A 16,991-nucleotide genomic window follows, 5' to 3' on the forward strand; every position below is an offset into this window, starting at 1 on the left:
CAAAAGTTTACATTTTCCACCGAGTACAACAATAATGAACATTAATAGTGTCGTTTTAGCTGGTCACTGGTTCTGTGTGTGTGTGTGTGTGTGTGTGTGTGTGTGTGTGTGTGGCAGCAGTATCGGATGCAGAGGGGTGTTTGTGTGCGTGCAGTCGTGCATAAACAGCTCGGCTAATGTGGAAGGAGAGGCGAGACGTCATGGATCAAAAGTGAGCACACACACACACACACACACACACACACACACACACACACACACACACACACAGCAGTCAGAAGTCAGCAGTTGTACTTTTACCATCAGCCAGCGGACTGAACGGTTTGTAGTACTTTGGCAACAGTAACAGTATTATTAACAGTAACAGCAGGAGGAAGAGAACTCAGTGATTCTACATGACTTTATCTGAGGTAAGACAAAATCCTTTCATTCATATTATGTAAAGTTTTAGAGGAATTCCTTAGAGAAATGTGAATTACGTACTTTATTTATCTTATTTTAATGAAGTGAAGGAAGAATTGATTTGGACAAACTGGTTTACAGAGCAGCAATGAATGCAGATTGAATATGATGGTTTACACCTGCAGTTCCCAACCTTTTGGGACCTCTTTTCTATCGTGTAATAAACTCGCAACCCCTCATATTATATTCAAAACTGTACAATGAACCCAAATAGTGAACAGTTTGGATAAAACTAGTGATTTGGATGAATTTTGAGAAGATTATTTCCTATATTATGTATTTTCTAACAATCATACAGACTTAATAGGCGTCTTTTTTCACAAATTGAGTGTTTTCTTGTCTCTGACGTTCAGCCTCACGAACCCCCATAAAGCTTTGGCGACCCCTAGGTTGGGAACCTCTGGATTATATCAAGTGAAATGATGAGTTTAAGATCAGTGGGATGTTTTATTTGATGGTCTGAGGTACATCTTTGTCGTCATAAAACTTTGATACAAGTCACTAAAAGTACAGCTCAGACTTCCCTTTAATTTCATCACAAAATGACACAATTTGGTGCATATATTAATTAGTTTTCTAGTTAATTAGATGAGGAGATTGATACAATGCTCAGTTGAATATGAAGCTACAGCCAGCAGCATGTTAGCTTAGCTTAGCATAATGACTGGAAACGAGGGGAAACTGCTAGCCTGATTCGGTCCAAATTTACAAAAATCTGTACACAGAAAACAAACATGTAAACTCTTTTTACAGATTTCCTGTTTTTGTAGGGTTCACTATTTCTTCCTCTACTCCAATTTTTCCTCCTTCTTCTTCTCTCTCCACAGTAACCTGATCTAGGCACAGTAAAGGTCAAAGGTCAGGAGGAATTTGTGTTTGTAACTTATGAATCTTTAATAACAGAAGCAAACTGTTCAGGACAATGGATTTATCTGTGTGTGTGTGTGTGTGTGTGTGTGTGTGTGTGTGTGTGTGTGTGTGTGTGTGTGTGTGTGAATGAATGATTAAGAAGTTATTGAAGAAATGTATCTATTATTGATAAGATTATGAAAGCCAATAATGACTGATTGCATTATTGATTAGACCAGATAATGCAGCTAGTTCCACAACACTATTATGAGATTACGAAGGTCTGACACACTTTTTCCATCCCTCTCATTGAATGTGTTCCTGTGTTAATATTTTATTGATTGATGCTAATAAAGTTTTTTTTTTATATCTTTCCTCTCCTACTTCCTGTCCTTTTCAGATGTCGTGGCGTTCATCTTTCCGCTGCTCAAAGTTTCGCCACGTTTTCGGGAAGCCGTCCACCAAGGAGCACAGCTATGACGGGGTGCCAATCACACGCAGCGTCCACGACAACCACTACTGCTCAGCCAATCCATGCTTCATCGCCGTGGTGACCGAGTGCGCCGGGGGCGGGTCCTTTTTAGTCCTGCCCATCCATCATGTGTGTAGTCCTTCGTCATTATGTCCTCCTGTTGTTAAAGGTCCAGTGTGTAACATTTAGGGATATTATATTATATTCACTAATGTTCAATATTCAGTGTTCGAGGCCACTGCGGTAGTACCCAATCTTTTTCCTTAAGGGACCCCTTTTATATTATTGAGTAAATTGACTATATTTTGGATATTTTATATCTATATTTCATTATTATATTCAATGCAAAACAATAACAGTACAGAACAACTGATAAACTGTTCAATTAACACAAATATTAAACATTATAACTGCAGGAAGTTTGACATTTTGAGCAGATTATTTCCTGTGAATATTGATCAGAGATGAGTTTTTTATTTTTGTTTTATATCTCCCTAAAGCTTGTTCTATTAGATCTTTGATTGTTATAACTGCATACTTATTTATTGTTGATGATTAAAGGACGATGAGATATAGGCCGACAGCCCTTAAAATCAAGAAGGCCTCGCAACCCCCTGTGAAGCTTTGGACACCTCTAGTGGGGGTCCCAGTCCCTGGGTTGGGAAACACTGCCCTACACGCTTGAAGCGAGAGGTTGAGGGAAGGGCATGGCAATCAGCTACTGCACCGCAAGATGCCACTAAATCCACTCGGCCTTTAAAGCTGTAAATGAGACAAAAAGAAGGAAAGTTGATACTTTGTGATAAACACAGTACAAATGTAGTAAATCATAAATATGGTGATAATATGTTGTAAACAAAGCAAAAAAAAATTGTTTTCTGCCTTCCAGTGGTTGAAATTATTGTTGTTACAGTGACATGTGTTCTTTTTACTCAATTATCTGACAGCTTTAGCAAATTTACAAGTTCATGGGTGCTAAAATCTGGCTTAATGAAAACCATTATTATTATTTTGCGACCCCCTATAAAGCTCTGTTAGAAAAATGGTCCCTTAAGGAAAAAGGTTGGGAACAACTGTATTAAACCATTTAACAATTTGATTCAGGAAGCTTCTGTTTCCACTTTATTTGCATTCAAATAATAATAACAACAGTTTTTATTGTTAAATCGGTCAGTGCTGTAGATACAGGGCATAGGTCAGTGCTGTAAATACAGGGTCTCTGTACTCTAAAAGGAGCTGGCACCTCCTTTACCACCTCAGCTACTGTGGGAACGATGGACAGGAAAAGAAAGGCAGCGAGGAACCAGAGAGACCCTTTTTCCACTTTATTTGTAGGAACTACTCGACTGTACTACTTTAATCTCTCTCAGACGGGCAGGGTGGACCCTCAGCACCCGAGGGTGTGCGGTCACAGTGGCAGGGTCCTGGACGTCAAGTGGAATCCGTTTGACGATCACTGCATCGCATCGTGCTCAGAGGACTGCACTGTAAGCACTGTCCCCGTTCACGTTCAGACTGATAATCTGATCTAGTTTGAGGATTTCTTTTAGTGTCTGTAGGTGCAAGTAGGTACAAGTAATAGTACACACAACCCAATGTGTGTGTGTGTGTGTATGCAGGTGAAGATCTGGGACATCCCGGTCTGCGGTGTCCAACAGAACCTCACCAAGGCCAGGAAGACTCTGATTGGTCACTCCAGGAGGGTGGGGCTTATTGAGTGGCATCCGACAGCTGAGAACCTGCTGCTTAGCTCCGCCTACGACTACAAGGTCAGGCAGCTCATTGGTCAGTGGCAGTGGTTATTTTGTTGTTATCATATGTTTTTTATTGTCATACTTATATTTTAACATGTAGTTAACCCTTTGAACTCTGCAATAGTAAAGGTTATATAAGTTAATAAACCGTAATCATTGGAAAAAAGTATTGGAATTGAGAAAAAAAAAAAACTGGACCAGTTTTCAAATGTTATTAAATAAAAACAAGAAACAAAGTTAATTGAAAAGATTTATAAATGTAGAATCAATAACATAATATTTCTGATTTGTTAAATGCACCCAGTGTCTTTTTTTGCCCCAGGTCCTCCTCTGGGATGTGTCCCAGATGGGTGCAGTGCTCAGATACCCGGTCCGGGTGGTTCTGATGCCCGTCTACAACCGCTACCCATCCGACACTCTGCTGCTTTCTGTCAGCTTCAACAGTGACGGCAGCAGGCTAGCAGTCACATCGAAAGACAGACGGGTTCGAGTCCTGGACCCGAGGACTGGAAAGATTCTACAGGTGTGTTTTTGTATATTTTGTTGTCAGACTTGTGTAGAAACGTTGTGATAATGTCTCTGATGTTCCTGCAGGTGTCCAGCAGTAAGTCCCACAGGGCCAGTAAGGTTTTATACATCGGAGGGTTGAAGATGCTTCTGTCCACTGGCAGCTCACCCTGGAACCACAGACAGATCGTCCTCTGGGACCCTGTAAGACTCACACTTAATCGTCAATGATCTGTTCACTTGAATAGAGAGAATAGATTGGTTGGAAGGTGTCCTGAAATACAGCTATTTGCAGCACATTTGCATCTATTGTGGAATAAATTTGAAGTATTTTATGGGTTGTTGCAAAATGGCTTGACCACGGTCCCTAAACTCAGCCCCCAAGGCCTGTTCCACCAATATGTATGAAACTCGGTACACTTATGTGTCATGAGCAGACAAACAAGAAACCCTCTTGGGCCATTTTGAATGTTGTGGTCATTTTTGGTGATTTGCACACATATTTTAGTGAACTCCTCCTGGTGAATTGATCGAATTGACTTCAGATTTGATCAGCGCAATCTAAAGTTTGTATTGTTTAGTGTCTCTTCCTCACTTCGTCTGTTTGCAGGACGACTTGTCTGAGCCTCTGTATGAAGAAGACTTGGACGGGTCTGCAGGAGTTCTCTTTCCGTTCTACGACCCGGACACACACATGCTCTACTTGGCTGGAAAGGTCGAGCAACACACATATATATCACATTTACCCCCAAAAAACATTGCACTTTGGATTTAACACATATCTCTTGTTTGAGGTCACAAAATTAGTGTTAAATACCTCGATAAACATTACAGAGACCCAACATTAAGGAATGTGGTGTACTTTAGGGTGACGGGAACATCCGGTACTATGAGCTGAGCGCTGAGAAACCTTACATCAGCTTCCTAACGGAGTACAGGTCCCTGCTGCCACAAAAAGGACTCGGTGAGATCCTGAAAACCAAGACTGTTGACTAACAAAGATACAATTTAGTGTGATTTTGATCCATTTTAAAACAAATATTCTATGATAATCAGTGAATCCACAATGTCATTAATAAACCAGATCTGGACAAATAACTTACTTTTAGAAACACACCAACTTAGCTAGTTTTTGGAATTTAAGTTTGGAAACAGGCAATCTGACAACTACCAGAACCAAATTTATTTAGGGAAAAACACCAATTTAAGCAGCTGTACAATTATTTTAGAAACAGTTATAAGTTGTAGATATAGCTGTATTAATATTAGGAAAAGACTAACTATAGCTGGCTGTACAGTTATTTTAGAAAGGACCACTTTTGTTTAACTGCTCTAATAGTTTTTTTTTATTTAAGATCAAATTTAGCTAGCTGTCAAAGACTTCCACAGTTTTAGGTCACAAAGTCTGTTTCTCAATGCTCCTAGACCAGCTCCAAATGTCCTCTGACCTCTGACCTCACTTCAGGGGTGATGCCAAAGCGCGGCCTGGACGTGAGCGCCTGTGAGATTTTCAGATTTTACCGTCTGATCGCCATCAAAGACCTGGTGGAACCGCTGTCAATGATCGTACCACGAAAAGAGGTTAGGAAGATAGATCTACCCCTTCTTGTTATGATCAAGACAGGAAGAAAGCAAAGGTCTTTTCTTCTGTCCTCCAAGTCAGGTATCTTCCAAGAGGATCTGTTCCCAGTGACAGCTGGAAACCAGGCGGCCATGACGGCTCAAGAGTGGCTGTCGGGGATCAACAGAGGTCAGTTAGTATGTGAACCAAAATGGCTGACAGATACATGGCTCTAGTTTCTCTTAGTGATTCACCGTAACCACCTCTTACATCAGGCCCAGTGCTGATGTCCCTGAAGCCTGGGACTCAAGTAGCCAACCCTTACCCAGAAACCCCTGCTGAGAAGGGGCTAGTGAGGCAGCTGAGCTCCCTGAGGTTCCAGAGGGGTCCGGCTGCTGGTGCAGTGACCGGGACAGACCTGGACTTTATGGAAGAGGTGAACGCTGAATATTTAGCTTGAACTACATCTGAACTGACCACTGAAACATAAAACAATGGACAGTTTTGGCTGATTCACCACCTCGACCACAAGTCTGTACGTCCAACCGAAAGACAACATATTTGATGCCTTCAGGGTCTTAATTTTTAGCCTGGTCACACACAATCCTGTATTACAGATAAACTGTTTGAAACGATTTAAGGGGAGTAATAGTCAACACAGTAAGAGTAGTGATCCATATCTGATAAGCACTGCCTAGTTTGACACTTTGATCTGAGTTTGGTGCGTTGAGCTGGACGGACTCACTGAGAATGAGCTGTCAATCACAAGGTAGCCCCGCCCTAAAGCATACCCTGCTTTATGGTCTGTTTTACTCTAAATGGGACCATCAGTTACTAAATGAACATCATGCTGTATGGAAGAAGACTGAAACTAGAGACTGAGACCATAAACTCATCAGGAAACTGTTTACTGAGCTCATAAATCAACTGAGAAGTCGGCTCATTTCTGCATAAGACTGGAGGGTATCTGTGTTTTATTGCCCCCTGCTGGCCGTTACATAGAATTACATTACATAGAAAGCTCTTACAGTAAACCCAACATGGCTCACACTGACTGATCATCTCTCTCTCTCTTGAGGCTTTCCTTGAGGAGCAGCTGGCCTACCAGGACGCCAAATACCCCAGAGAGGTGAGCGATCTGTCGGGGTGGCAGCCAGATGAGACCCAGATCCCCCTGTGGACGTACTGCTGCACCCCACACTGCTGCGAACCTGCAGAGAGACCGCCACCTACGACCGAGAGCGAGGTCAGTTCACGACGAGAATCCTGTGTGTGTGCAGAAAGAAAGCTTTTAGTTTCTCCTCTTCCTGCCAATAAACTCTGTTTTTATATTTCAGCTCCTGCAAGCATTTTACAGACAGCAAGAAGAGATCAGAGGCCTGAGAGAACAACTTAATCACAAAGACGTGAGTATTCAAACACAACCACACACACAGGGCGGTCAGCCAACATCGATATATCATCCTCTGAAACCAAAGCCAATACACTTAAAAAGATGAAAATGTTTTACCGCAGTGATAAGTTAACTCAGCGGCTCCCAACCTTTGTCCTTTTTCACTCGTAGTAAATTTAGTTAAGTGAAATATTTTATGGATATTTCATGTTATATTAGAGACACTTTTACACTGCAGGAGGTTTGTGTAAAATAAGTGATTTTGATGAGTTATGAGCACATTATTTCCTGTTAAGGGAAGTTTTTAAACAATTCTCTCTGTAATATGTATTTTTTAATCATTTTTAACAATCATAGACTTAATTACTTTTATGACAACTTCAGTTTTCTTCTCCCTGACGTTTGGCTATTGATCAATTAGACACTTTACATTTACTTTTCTTCCCAGAGGTGAACCAAATGGTGACATACAGGCCTACTGTGTGTATTTATAAGCTTTCTTACACGCCTTAGACTCAAGAAGGACCACTCATGAAGCTTTGGCGACCCCTAGTGGGAGTCCCGACCCTCAGGTTGGGAAACACTGACTTAACTGAACATTTTAACTAAATGAGAGGATCACCGTTCTTTCATGATGTCAAATTATTGGCATTTGGTTAAATATCTGCACAAAATGACAGTTACTGCTTTGTGATATCATTATCAGGATAATAATATGATGCCCCAAAACTACTGTAATCAAACAATAATGTTGTTTTTGAGTGTAATTAGTGAGTGAGTGTGTTTATATAGTGACTGCGATTGTTTCTGTTTGTGCAGGCGAGGATCACGGAGCTCGAGCTGGAGATCAAAAACACCAGAAACAACATGAGGGCGACCTTCTGATCCAACCAATCAGATCTCACGCTGCTGTTTTAACACCGGACCAATCAAACTACTCCGACCAATAAAGCAAAGACATCTTCACGTGGTTGTGGTGGTTTTCTGTTCCCACTTCAGTTCAGCTCTTTGTGTCGTTTGTACGTCAATAACAGACAAAAAGTGGCGGTGATGCATTTATGGTCCAACAGCTTCGTTACTCCAATATATAATATTCACCAGCAGATTTGATTAGTATGATTTAGATCCATTAAAGAATTGTGACTCAGATATAAACTGAGCAGCAGAGGTGAAAGTACTCCTATTTATTATTAGCATCCAATATATACAATATATATATATCCAAAAGCAGCATTAAATTAGTTAATCGTACAATATTTACTACCTCAAATTGTACTGAAATACAGAGAATTGAGAAAACTTCTCATTATTTTGAGTTAATAAATCATTATTGTGATAAAATGTGAGTAAACGGACTTTGTCTCCAATGCTGCTGAGGATATTTTACCATAAACAAAAGGAAAAAAGAAGCTGTCAGTTCTCTCTGGTGGACAAAGTATACAATGACAACAGTTTCTCAATGACCTTGAATGCATCTTTGGCATTTCTCTACTGCATTTACACTGTTAACAAGAATCTAAACTAATTTATTGATTAAAGTTTTGGTTGAGCGCTACTCAAAATAATTCCCAAGTTTTCATCTAGAGCCATTATCAGGTCAAACTTTCAAATAATGAGTTCAACGTGTTATGGAAACCTGTTTCTGCCAATGTGTTGAAAGTCATGAGAAACTTAATCAGAATGACGTAGTAACTTAATATTTGCCCTTATTTTGAGATACTTTTATCATTTTTATGATTTACAGGATCCTTTATTTCCCCCCTCATCACATTGGCATAAATGAGCTTCCATAGGATTGTAGCTGCCGGGAATAACTGAAGGAACACATTATGGGAGACAAAAGGCCAGAGAGGAGACGCCAGGAGCAAAATGTTAAGATTTTATTTACAAAGTCCTTTTTTGTGTGTGTTTTTTTGTTTGTTTTTCCTTTAACTTACAGAAAGTAAAAAAAATAAAAGAAAACACAACCTCAACTAGTCAGTGTAAGTGTGAAGGATCAACTGGATCTCTCTACTGAGCAGGAAGAGAAAGAGGCAGAGAGAGAGAGAGAGAGAGCTTGAAGAAATGGGGGAGGGAGAGAGAGAGTGTCCCCAGACAACCATACAAAATTAAACAAAAACAATTTCTCTGAAAAAATATTTCTTTTAAAAAGCTCTGTTGGCAAAAAAGAGAAAACACAGTTTGCCCTGAGCGCGCTCGGCCTCGGGGAGGGGGGTGGGGGGGTGGGCGGGGGAGGGGGAGCCTGTCGGGGAGCGCGGTGATGCCATCACAGCTGCTGGTTCAGTCCCAGAGTGGTGATGTCACGGAGAGTTGGGGGGGGGCGTTGGGGAACAAAGGAATGATGGGAAAAGGAGGAGTTGTGAGGTTTGGGTTTGATTTCGTGCTCCAACAGTGACGTCACCTCCCGCGAGCCCGCGTTCAGCCTCCTTCGCACAGACACGACGCCAAAAAAAAAGCTTTGTTTTAACGCGTTCAACGCTATTACTCAAAAACGTGAATTTGACAAATATTACAACAAAAAAAAAAAAAAAGAGGCGATTTTCTTGTGATTGATCTCAAAAACGGAACGAAAAACTGAAGCTGATGTTCTTCGGCCTTCCGTACAAACTGGACAAAACCTCGCCTCCGTGATGCTTCGTTATTGAGCTTATGACTGGCGTTTACTTCTGGTTAACGGAGCGGGAATCTGGAGCTCAAGCGGTCACGAAAAAACTCCCAGAATACCCTGTTCTTGTGATGCCAGCTGATGATTCGATGCCCCGAGACACAAAACTTCTGTTGATGTGATCAAGTTTTTTGCTCATCTGAGGTTCTTGTTTGCAAATGTGTTTAACACCAAAGTCCTCTTTCCTACAACGTCAGATTTGACACCAAAATCAACAACCAACTCGGTTACATCGGCTTTTGTGAAATCAAACTTTGGTCCATCTTTCTCTGAAATAAATCAAAAGTTCCCGTTGATGCCACAGAGGAACTTTACGTCGGGCTCAAACGATCAATTAACAGAATATTTATGGGAAATTCATATTTCATTCATATAATTCCACACAAAAATGCCAAATATTCTCCGGTTCCAGCTTCTAAAACGTGAAGACTTCTGCTGTTTGTCATGTACGATGGTTAACGGATCATCTTTAGACATTTTAACGTGTCACTTTCCGCTGAGAAATCATAATTTTCTGGCATTTTATAGACGAAAACGACAAATGGAGACAATAACGTGCAGCTTAAATCGATACTGAAAATGATCGTGAGTTGGAGTTCTAATCGGTTTTGTGGATTCGAAGCTCTCGAGTTTTTCCTGAGTTCACTAAAATGTGCCGCTACAAACGCCAGAGAGTGAAAAATGACACCGACGGGAAGTTGTCGAGGAATATTTGGGATCAACAAACGAGAGAATTGTATAAATTAACGGAGAGGAGCTGACGAGGACGCGGCGGGAGGAGACCTGTTCTCAGAAATGGGACGCAGCCCAGGAGTCGACCGAGTGTTGGTGGGGGGAGGAGTCAGGCGGCGGAGGAGGAGGGCGAGTGTTGGTGGGGGGAGGGGATGGAACGAGGTCATGTAGGGGGGAGGGCGGGGGAGGTCAAAGGGGGTCGCGGGGAGTCTTTGTGGTTCTTTAATCATCATCTTCATCATCTTCATCATCCTCGTCCTCAGGGTCCCTCTTCCTCTTCTCTCCTTTGGCCGGAGACGAGTCCTCGTCTGCAGAGGAGACGAGACGTTAAAACAAACAGATTGTTTTATCATTTAAAATAACGTACAATGTGATTATAAACAAATAACTGCAGAAATGACTCAGAAAATGTTTTATATTCTTATTTTTATTGTTTCTTTAGTTTATTAAATTGGGAAATATTTTAGTTTGAGGTGAAGAAACATTTTAAAAAACATTGTTTTTGTTGCAAAGAGTCGACGAGTTCATGTAATGAAATTAAAATGTGTAATTTGCACGCAGCTAACGGAGGATTGTGTGGAAGTCAATGAGCCAGTGTGTTACTCACCATCATCATCATCATCTTCCTCGTCGTCATCCTCACTGTCCACGTCTCCATTCACCTCTCCGTCCTGCACAGAGAGAAGTTGGTTGTTGAGGTGTTTAACATCTTAACGTTACAGTAACTGCTACTGCACACAGACTGAAGGGTGGGGTCACTTATTCTGATCTATATTGATTACTGATTGACTTTGGAATCGTCGTCAGACGTCGTTTCTAAACAGCTGAACTGGTTTCACTTTGTTTGTTGACTCAAAGCTGAATGAAACGTACCACAGCGTGCGCTGGATTTGTAACACAAGACAACAATAACAACAAAATTAATGTTTCTTTTTCTCCTTTTTTAATTGTTTGTATTGATTGTTTGTTGCCTTGTAAAGCTCTTCAGGTTGGGGAATGAAATATAATATATATAAATGAATTTGTCTTGTTTTTACAGTCGCTGAAAAGTAAAACGTGATTTAATTTCCCAGCTGGCTCTTCTGGAGTCCACAATGAATCACAATACGAGGCCCAGTGCAACATCCAAATCACAAGAAGCTGCAGTGTTTGGACGAAGGTAAAATGTGACAAACAGCTTTATAATAAAACACAGCAGAGAAGCTTTTAGGCTACAAATCTTGTTCTCCAGATTTAAAGACATTTTTCTTTGCTAAAGTCACATCATTATGATTTTAATGGGTTTTTTTCAGTAAAAACTAAATAAGTGATGCAAAAAAGATCATTATCAATAATTGTGAATCATATCGCAGTATCTGTCAACTCTGTTCCAAAGTGGGCTTCACCACCTGTTAGCCCCTTAAAATCAACTCAATACGGAGCTCAAACTGTGCCAGTGTGAAACGGGACTAACGTAAACATCAGTCACATCTTCCACCAGATGTTAAACGCAGCACCAGTAGAAGAGCAGTGTAAATATAAATATATAATATATAAGTATAGCCCCGGGCTGAGGGGCAACTTAAATACAACTCTTATCGCAGGGCTCAGACTGTGAAATCCACATTACTGAGGAAGGACAAAGAAACTCTGAGCTAGCTCCCCTGGAATGAACTCATTTTAAATACTCACACCGACTCTTTGACTATTTATTCTTACACTAAAAATGTAAATATTTGTATTTACGTTCCATATGTGTGGAACAGGAAGCAGCTGCAACCCTCTAGCTCCAGACTCACCTCATCGTCAGCGCTGTCGTCATCGTCGTCGTCCTCTTCAGCCACTACGTCCTCCTCGTCCTCCTCTTCCTCCTCCTCGAAGTCCTCTGACTCGCCCTCTGGAGGAGCAGATACAGTAAGACAACATGCAGCAGGTTCAGGGAGGAGCAGCGCTCTCGCTTTTCTCTTTAGGACGCTCACCTTCTTCGTCCTCGTCCTCGACGCCGTCTCCCTCTCCGTCGGAGTCGGACGCCTCGCAGTCGTCGATGTCGTAGCCGTCCAGGTAGGTGAGCTGGGGGAGGAGCTTGAAGATGGACTCCCTGTAGTCGGCCAGGTTGGTCACCTCGCAGTTGAACAGGTCGAGACTCTTCAGCTGGGGCAACTTTTTCTGGTGGGGGCAAAAGACAGAACTCCTGTTGTAGTTACAGTTCACTGGTTGATGGAGCTGATTCTCCCGTTGGTGCCATTAAACTACAAGATGGCTTCATTAAAACGGCTCAAATAACAGGAAACTGCAGAGAACATGATGGAAATATGATGTTTCTGTTGTATAAATGTGAGACCCGATGTTTTCAGCTCTTCGTGTGTATTCAGTCTGTTTCTGTTGCATTTGGTCTTAATGAAACACTCAGGTGATGTTTACAGCTGCCAGTAACAGACAGTGAATACAGATGTGTGACTCTCAGGGTTCCTACTCTTTCTAAAGAGATTATTATAATGATTCATTTTGTAATAACCTGTTTGAATTCAATGTATGTATAGACACAGACTGCTTGAAGTTCCCTTGTGGTCCAGCAGAGAGCGCTCCACTATCATCTTCACCTATAAGCATGTTCTATTGTCAGTAAACTGAGCTACATATGTTATGTTGTTTACTATAAAAACAGAGGACAGCAACAAGCAGAGCCGTCCCCAGCGGACAGCCGGACCCTGAAGCCTCTGAGGAACTTCTTCCAAACCAGCTGTTGGACTCTACAACCACAACAAATCTGCAATTCACCTGCGAACATTAGCTCACCGTCCAAGTGAGACAGACGAGCAGAGCGTCTGCACCGTGGCCAGCAGCTCATAAAAAACCCATCAGCCATACGGGAGCCAGATTTATATGCAACCCACCGGTAGTAAGTAGTTAGTAAGAGAGTTTTAATGTTATGTTTCAGCCCCTCACTCCTGTGTTTAAAGGAAACTGTAGTCAACTGAAAGCGAGCGAACACAGATTGTCCATTAAACACCGACATGGTGACACCGCTCAGGAAAACATCATTAAAATCTTCCAGGACATCGTGAATTATTGCCAAGAACATTTGCTCATTGTCATCAATTTCCAGGTGTTACCGCGACTGGAAAACTCATCCCTAAATATCCAGGTTTTCCAGGGCGTGTGGGAACTCTGTGTGTGGGAAACATCGGCACGGAACGAGAAGCGGCTGTAAATAATTGTGACCGCGTAACCTCCGGTGGATGTACACGGACATGGATGTTAATATCAGGTGTAAACATGTTTCTACTCAGGAACCCAAATCTCTCTCCATCATCACAAACACCTAACGGACAGATTGAATCTCCGGAGATGATGAAAGGCTTTTTAACGAGGTCTGTAGGTTACGAGACACCCACCAGCGGCTCCAGGGTGCTGATGTCTTTGAACTTGTTCCCACTGAGGTTGAGGTGCGTTAGGTTCACCAGCCGCTCCGCCAGGACCTCCAGACCGCCTGATATCCTGTTGTCACTCAACTCCAACTGCAGGCGGGAGGAAAACAATGGTTTATTTTATTTCATTTGGACATTTTAGGAGAACAAACATCAGTGGCTGCTCTGTGTTTTAATATATTTCTAATTCAAGGATCAAGTACTTTGATCAGATAGAGACAATTATTGATCACACACACATTTCACTACAGCTGAAACTAATTATTATTTTCTAAATTAATCGATTTGGCTACAAAATGTGAGAAAATAGTAAATTTGTGTTGAATATAAAACTCTTAAAGTTGCTTGTTTTATCTGAACAAACGTCCAAATCTCAAAGAAATATAATAAACTGATAAATATTTAATAAATATATTGTAATTTAATGCACATATTTTATCATTTTTAGATCTTATGTTTTAGTTTAGCAGCTTGAGCAACTTTAACGCAACAAATTCAACTTTGATTGACTCTTGATACTGCGTACACACTAATACATGAACAATAAAAGGTTAATAACATTTATATTCTTCACTCTCGTCCAGTCTTTCTCTAACAGTTTGGGTCGTCTCACCTTTTTGAGTTTGTCCAGTTTGGGGATGTCTGCTACGCTCGTCAGGCCGACGTTGATGAGGCTGAGCAGCTCCAGATTCGAGAACTCTGCTGTGATTCCTTCGATCTTCCCTTCGCCGGAGCGACAGTTATCCAGAACCAGCTCCTGGACCTGGAGGAGGGGGACGGGGTTTCATTGTTCTGATTTAAGACTCGTTTATACATCAAGCTGTGATCTCTTTGATGGCACACGCAGCGCTACTACAGAGTTTCAGAATGACTTTCGTTTCCTGATTTTACGATAGCGGTGCCAATGTGACTGACTCAGAGTCATTTCAGGCTCCGAGTGAGAAATCAAGGTATTTTCCACTACTCAAACTTTTACTAAACTCCCCAAACATTTCACACGTCTGACTTCTTGTATCACATCATAAAAGCAGAAAGGATCTCTTTCAACCTGGAGATAAAGTCGGGCTGCAGTTAGCGATTATTTTCATTATCGATTTAAACTCAAAACTACAATAAAACTACTTTTAAATTACAAAGAAAAGTTGCGTTTACCCTTAAAAAGCCACTTTTTCTCCCCCGACACACTGAAAACTGAGCCGGACTCAATAAAGGGAATCAACCAAGACGCAGAATCAATGATGGTAAAATCGTATCCACTCCAACTATTGATCAAAGAAACGTTTTAATCCATAAAATAATATTAATCCACAAAACCAGCACATATCCACACCCGGGGAGCTGGAGCCAACACATTAAAGACGTTTCAGCTTAAATTTAAAATGTGTAAAGTTTCTCATTATTCTGATAAAGTTTCTCATTAATAACCTCCAGCCAGCCTGTGGTCTGTAATGGGACGCGCTCCGGTTCAGTTTCATATTGGAACGCGTCCCGATCGAGGCTCTGTTTATAAACTCCTCCAGTTAGCTCCCCTGCTAGCTGCTCTCTTTACTTATTAATACCTATTACTCCACCTAACTGCCCCAGGAGTGAGTCGTGTGTTAAACACCGCCAATTAAAGGTGTTTAAAGGTGTTTAAAGGTGTTTTAAGGCGCAATGGAGCCGACTAATGTAGCACAAGTAGCCACTTTTAGCTTCAGCACGCTAGCGTTAGCACGCCGTTGGCTACGCGCCCTCAGCACGTTATGGACGCGGGCTCCGGCTAATCTCTGGAGCCGCAATTCATACCAACAGCGCGTTTTTATCGTTTTTAAAATGTGCAAACTAATAATTAAAAGAGGCGGTTGGTTTTTATCTATAAGTTTAAAACGACAAGTTGACGTTCGACCCGAATTTTACGTCGTTTTAACGGAAAAACAATGACGCATTTCCTGCGAGTGTTTAACGATAAACGCAATGACGAGTCATTTTCATCCTGTAGTTGTTATTTGGTTGTTATCAGGGTTTCTAAACGAGCACCAAACTACAGCTGGGAGTTCAGTCCGTCGACAGGAACAAAAATAAAATGCTTAAAGTGTTTTAAATCGTCTGCAACGCAGTTATAAACCCCGTGTAATAACTTCAGGTGCCAGGCATTAGCCGGGCCCCGGGTGCACACACACGGATGTGCTCGTTTAATTTCACACACAACGTTTAAAACAAATTAACAGCCGGCGACATTAATAAAGAGCCTAAAACACGCAGAAATAAATTAATATAAAACTACAAAACAACGCGGTGAGCAGCTGCGCGAAACAGGGTGTTTATGAGGTGAAACCGCGCAGCTCTGGTGGCGAATTAAAGGCTTAAAAACCGCGAATTTAAAGAGAATTAGAGAGTTTATTCCGGCTCGTCGGAACCGTAGAGACAGACAGCCGGAGCCATGTGCTCGCCACCCCTCCTTCCCCTCCTTCTCCGGCCGGTCCACAGCACAACAAACCCGGGTTCCTCACCTCCGTGGGCGACCGGTGCCGCAGCTCCAACGAGACCCTCTTCTTCATGTCCATCTTCCTCTTTCTTTTGGCCCGAGTTTGTGTCTCTGCGACGCGAATAAAACTTGTTTCTCCCGGATCTTCTTCTTCAGTGTCAACACGCGGAACCAGTGTGAAGCTCGCCGGAGTGGAAATGGTGGACTTCCGGGTACGACTTTCAGAGTAAAAGTCTGTTGCGCGCAGCGGAAGTGGGTGTTTTGTTATTCGGGCTTTTAATTTACTGTCTATGTTTACATGTTATTGTTCTTTTAAAGCCCCTTTATTGTGGTTCATGTTGTTTTTTATAAATATGTATGTTTGTTATTTTGTGTTTAATAATAATAATAATAATAGTATGTTTTTGCTATTAGAATAATTCATACTTTGGAGAGTTCATTTTACTTATAAAAACTGGATTTGCCATTATTTTTAACCATTTTTAACATTTCTTTATAAGATAAGATGTTTCTTTATTGATCCTCTGGAGGGGAAATTAAAATCACAAGAGGAATCTTAGTGGAGAGAGTAGAGAAAGAATAAAAATATAATTCATATATATACATTAAATACAATAAACTGGGAATATTATCCAGAAATGTAATTTTACATTCATAAAATGTAAACTCTTTAATATTTTACCCTCTTAGATTAACACTTTTGTGTTTTATGTATTAGATTTTTG

The 16,991-nt window shown here is 41.3% G+C and overlaps 2 protein-coding genes across 2 annotated transcripts; one reads left to right on the forward strand and one right to left on the reverse strand.

Moving 5' to 3' along the window:
* Positions 1-320: 320 nt before the first annotated feature.
* On the forward strand, positions 321-7,964 carry LOC127359624 (coronin-2B-like). Its single transcript, XM_051393596.1, has 15 exons — positions 321-410; positions 1,290-1,320; positions 1,712-1,912; positions 3,154-3,270; positions 3,403-3,552; positions 3,860-4,060; positions 4,132-4,248; positions 4,655-4,759; positions 4,912-5,008; positions 5,510-5,625; positions 5,704-5,794; positions 5,881-6,041; positions 6,684-6,851; positions 6,943-7,011; positions 7,818-7,964. Exons 3-15 carry the CDS (start codon positions 1,712-1,714, stop codon positions 7,881-7,883), a joined length of 1,659 nt encoding a protein of 552 aa, XP_051249556.1. The 5' UTR covers positions 321-410; positions 1,290-1,320; the 3' UTR covers positions 7,884-7,964.
* Positions 7,965-8,863: 899 nt separating this feature from the next.
* Positions 8,864-16,476, reverse strand: LOC127359619 (acidic leucine-rich nuclear phosphoprotein 32 family member B). The gene is made up of 7 exons (XM_051393591.1): positions 16,292-16,476; positions 14,416-14,565; positions 13,770-13,892; positions 12,354-12,540; positions 12,174-12,271; positions 11,003-11,066; positions 8,864-10,703 (listed from the first exon to the last, which is right to left on the reverse strand). The coding sequence occupies exons 1-7, from the start codon at positions 16,343-16,345 to the stop codon at positions 10,618-10,620; spliced, it is 762 nt and encodes a 253-aa protein (XP_051249551.1). The 5' UTR covers positions 16,346-16,476; the 3' UTR covers positions 8,864-10,617.
* Between the last annotated feature and the right edge of the window lie 515 nt (positions 16,477-16,991).

The sequence above is a fragment of the Dicentrarchus labrax genome, unplaced genomic scaffold, assembly GCF_905237075.1.
Source record: "Dicentrarchus labrax unplaced genomic scaffold, dlabrax2021, whole genome shotgun sequence".
Classification (NCBI taxonomy): domain Eukaryota; kingdom Metazoa; phylum Chordata; class Actinopteri; family Moronidae; genus Dicentrarchus; species Dicentrarchus labrax.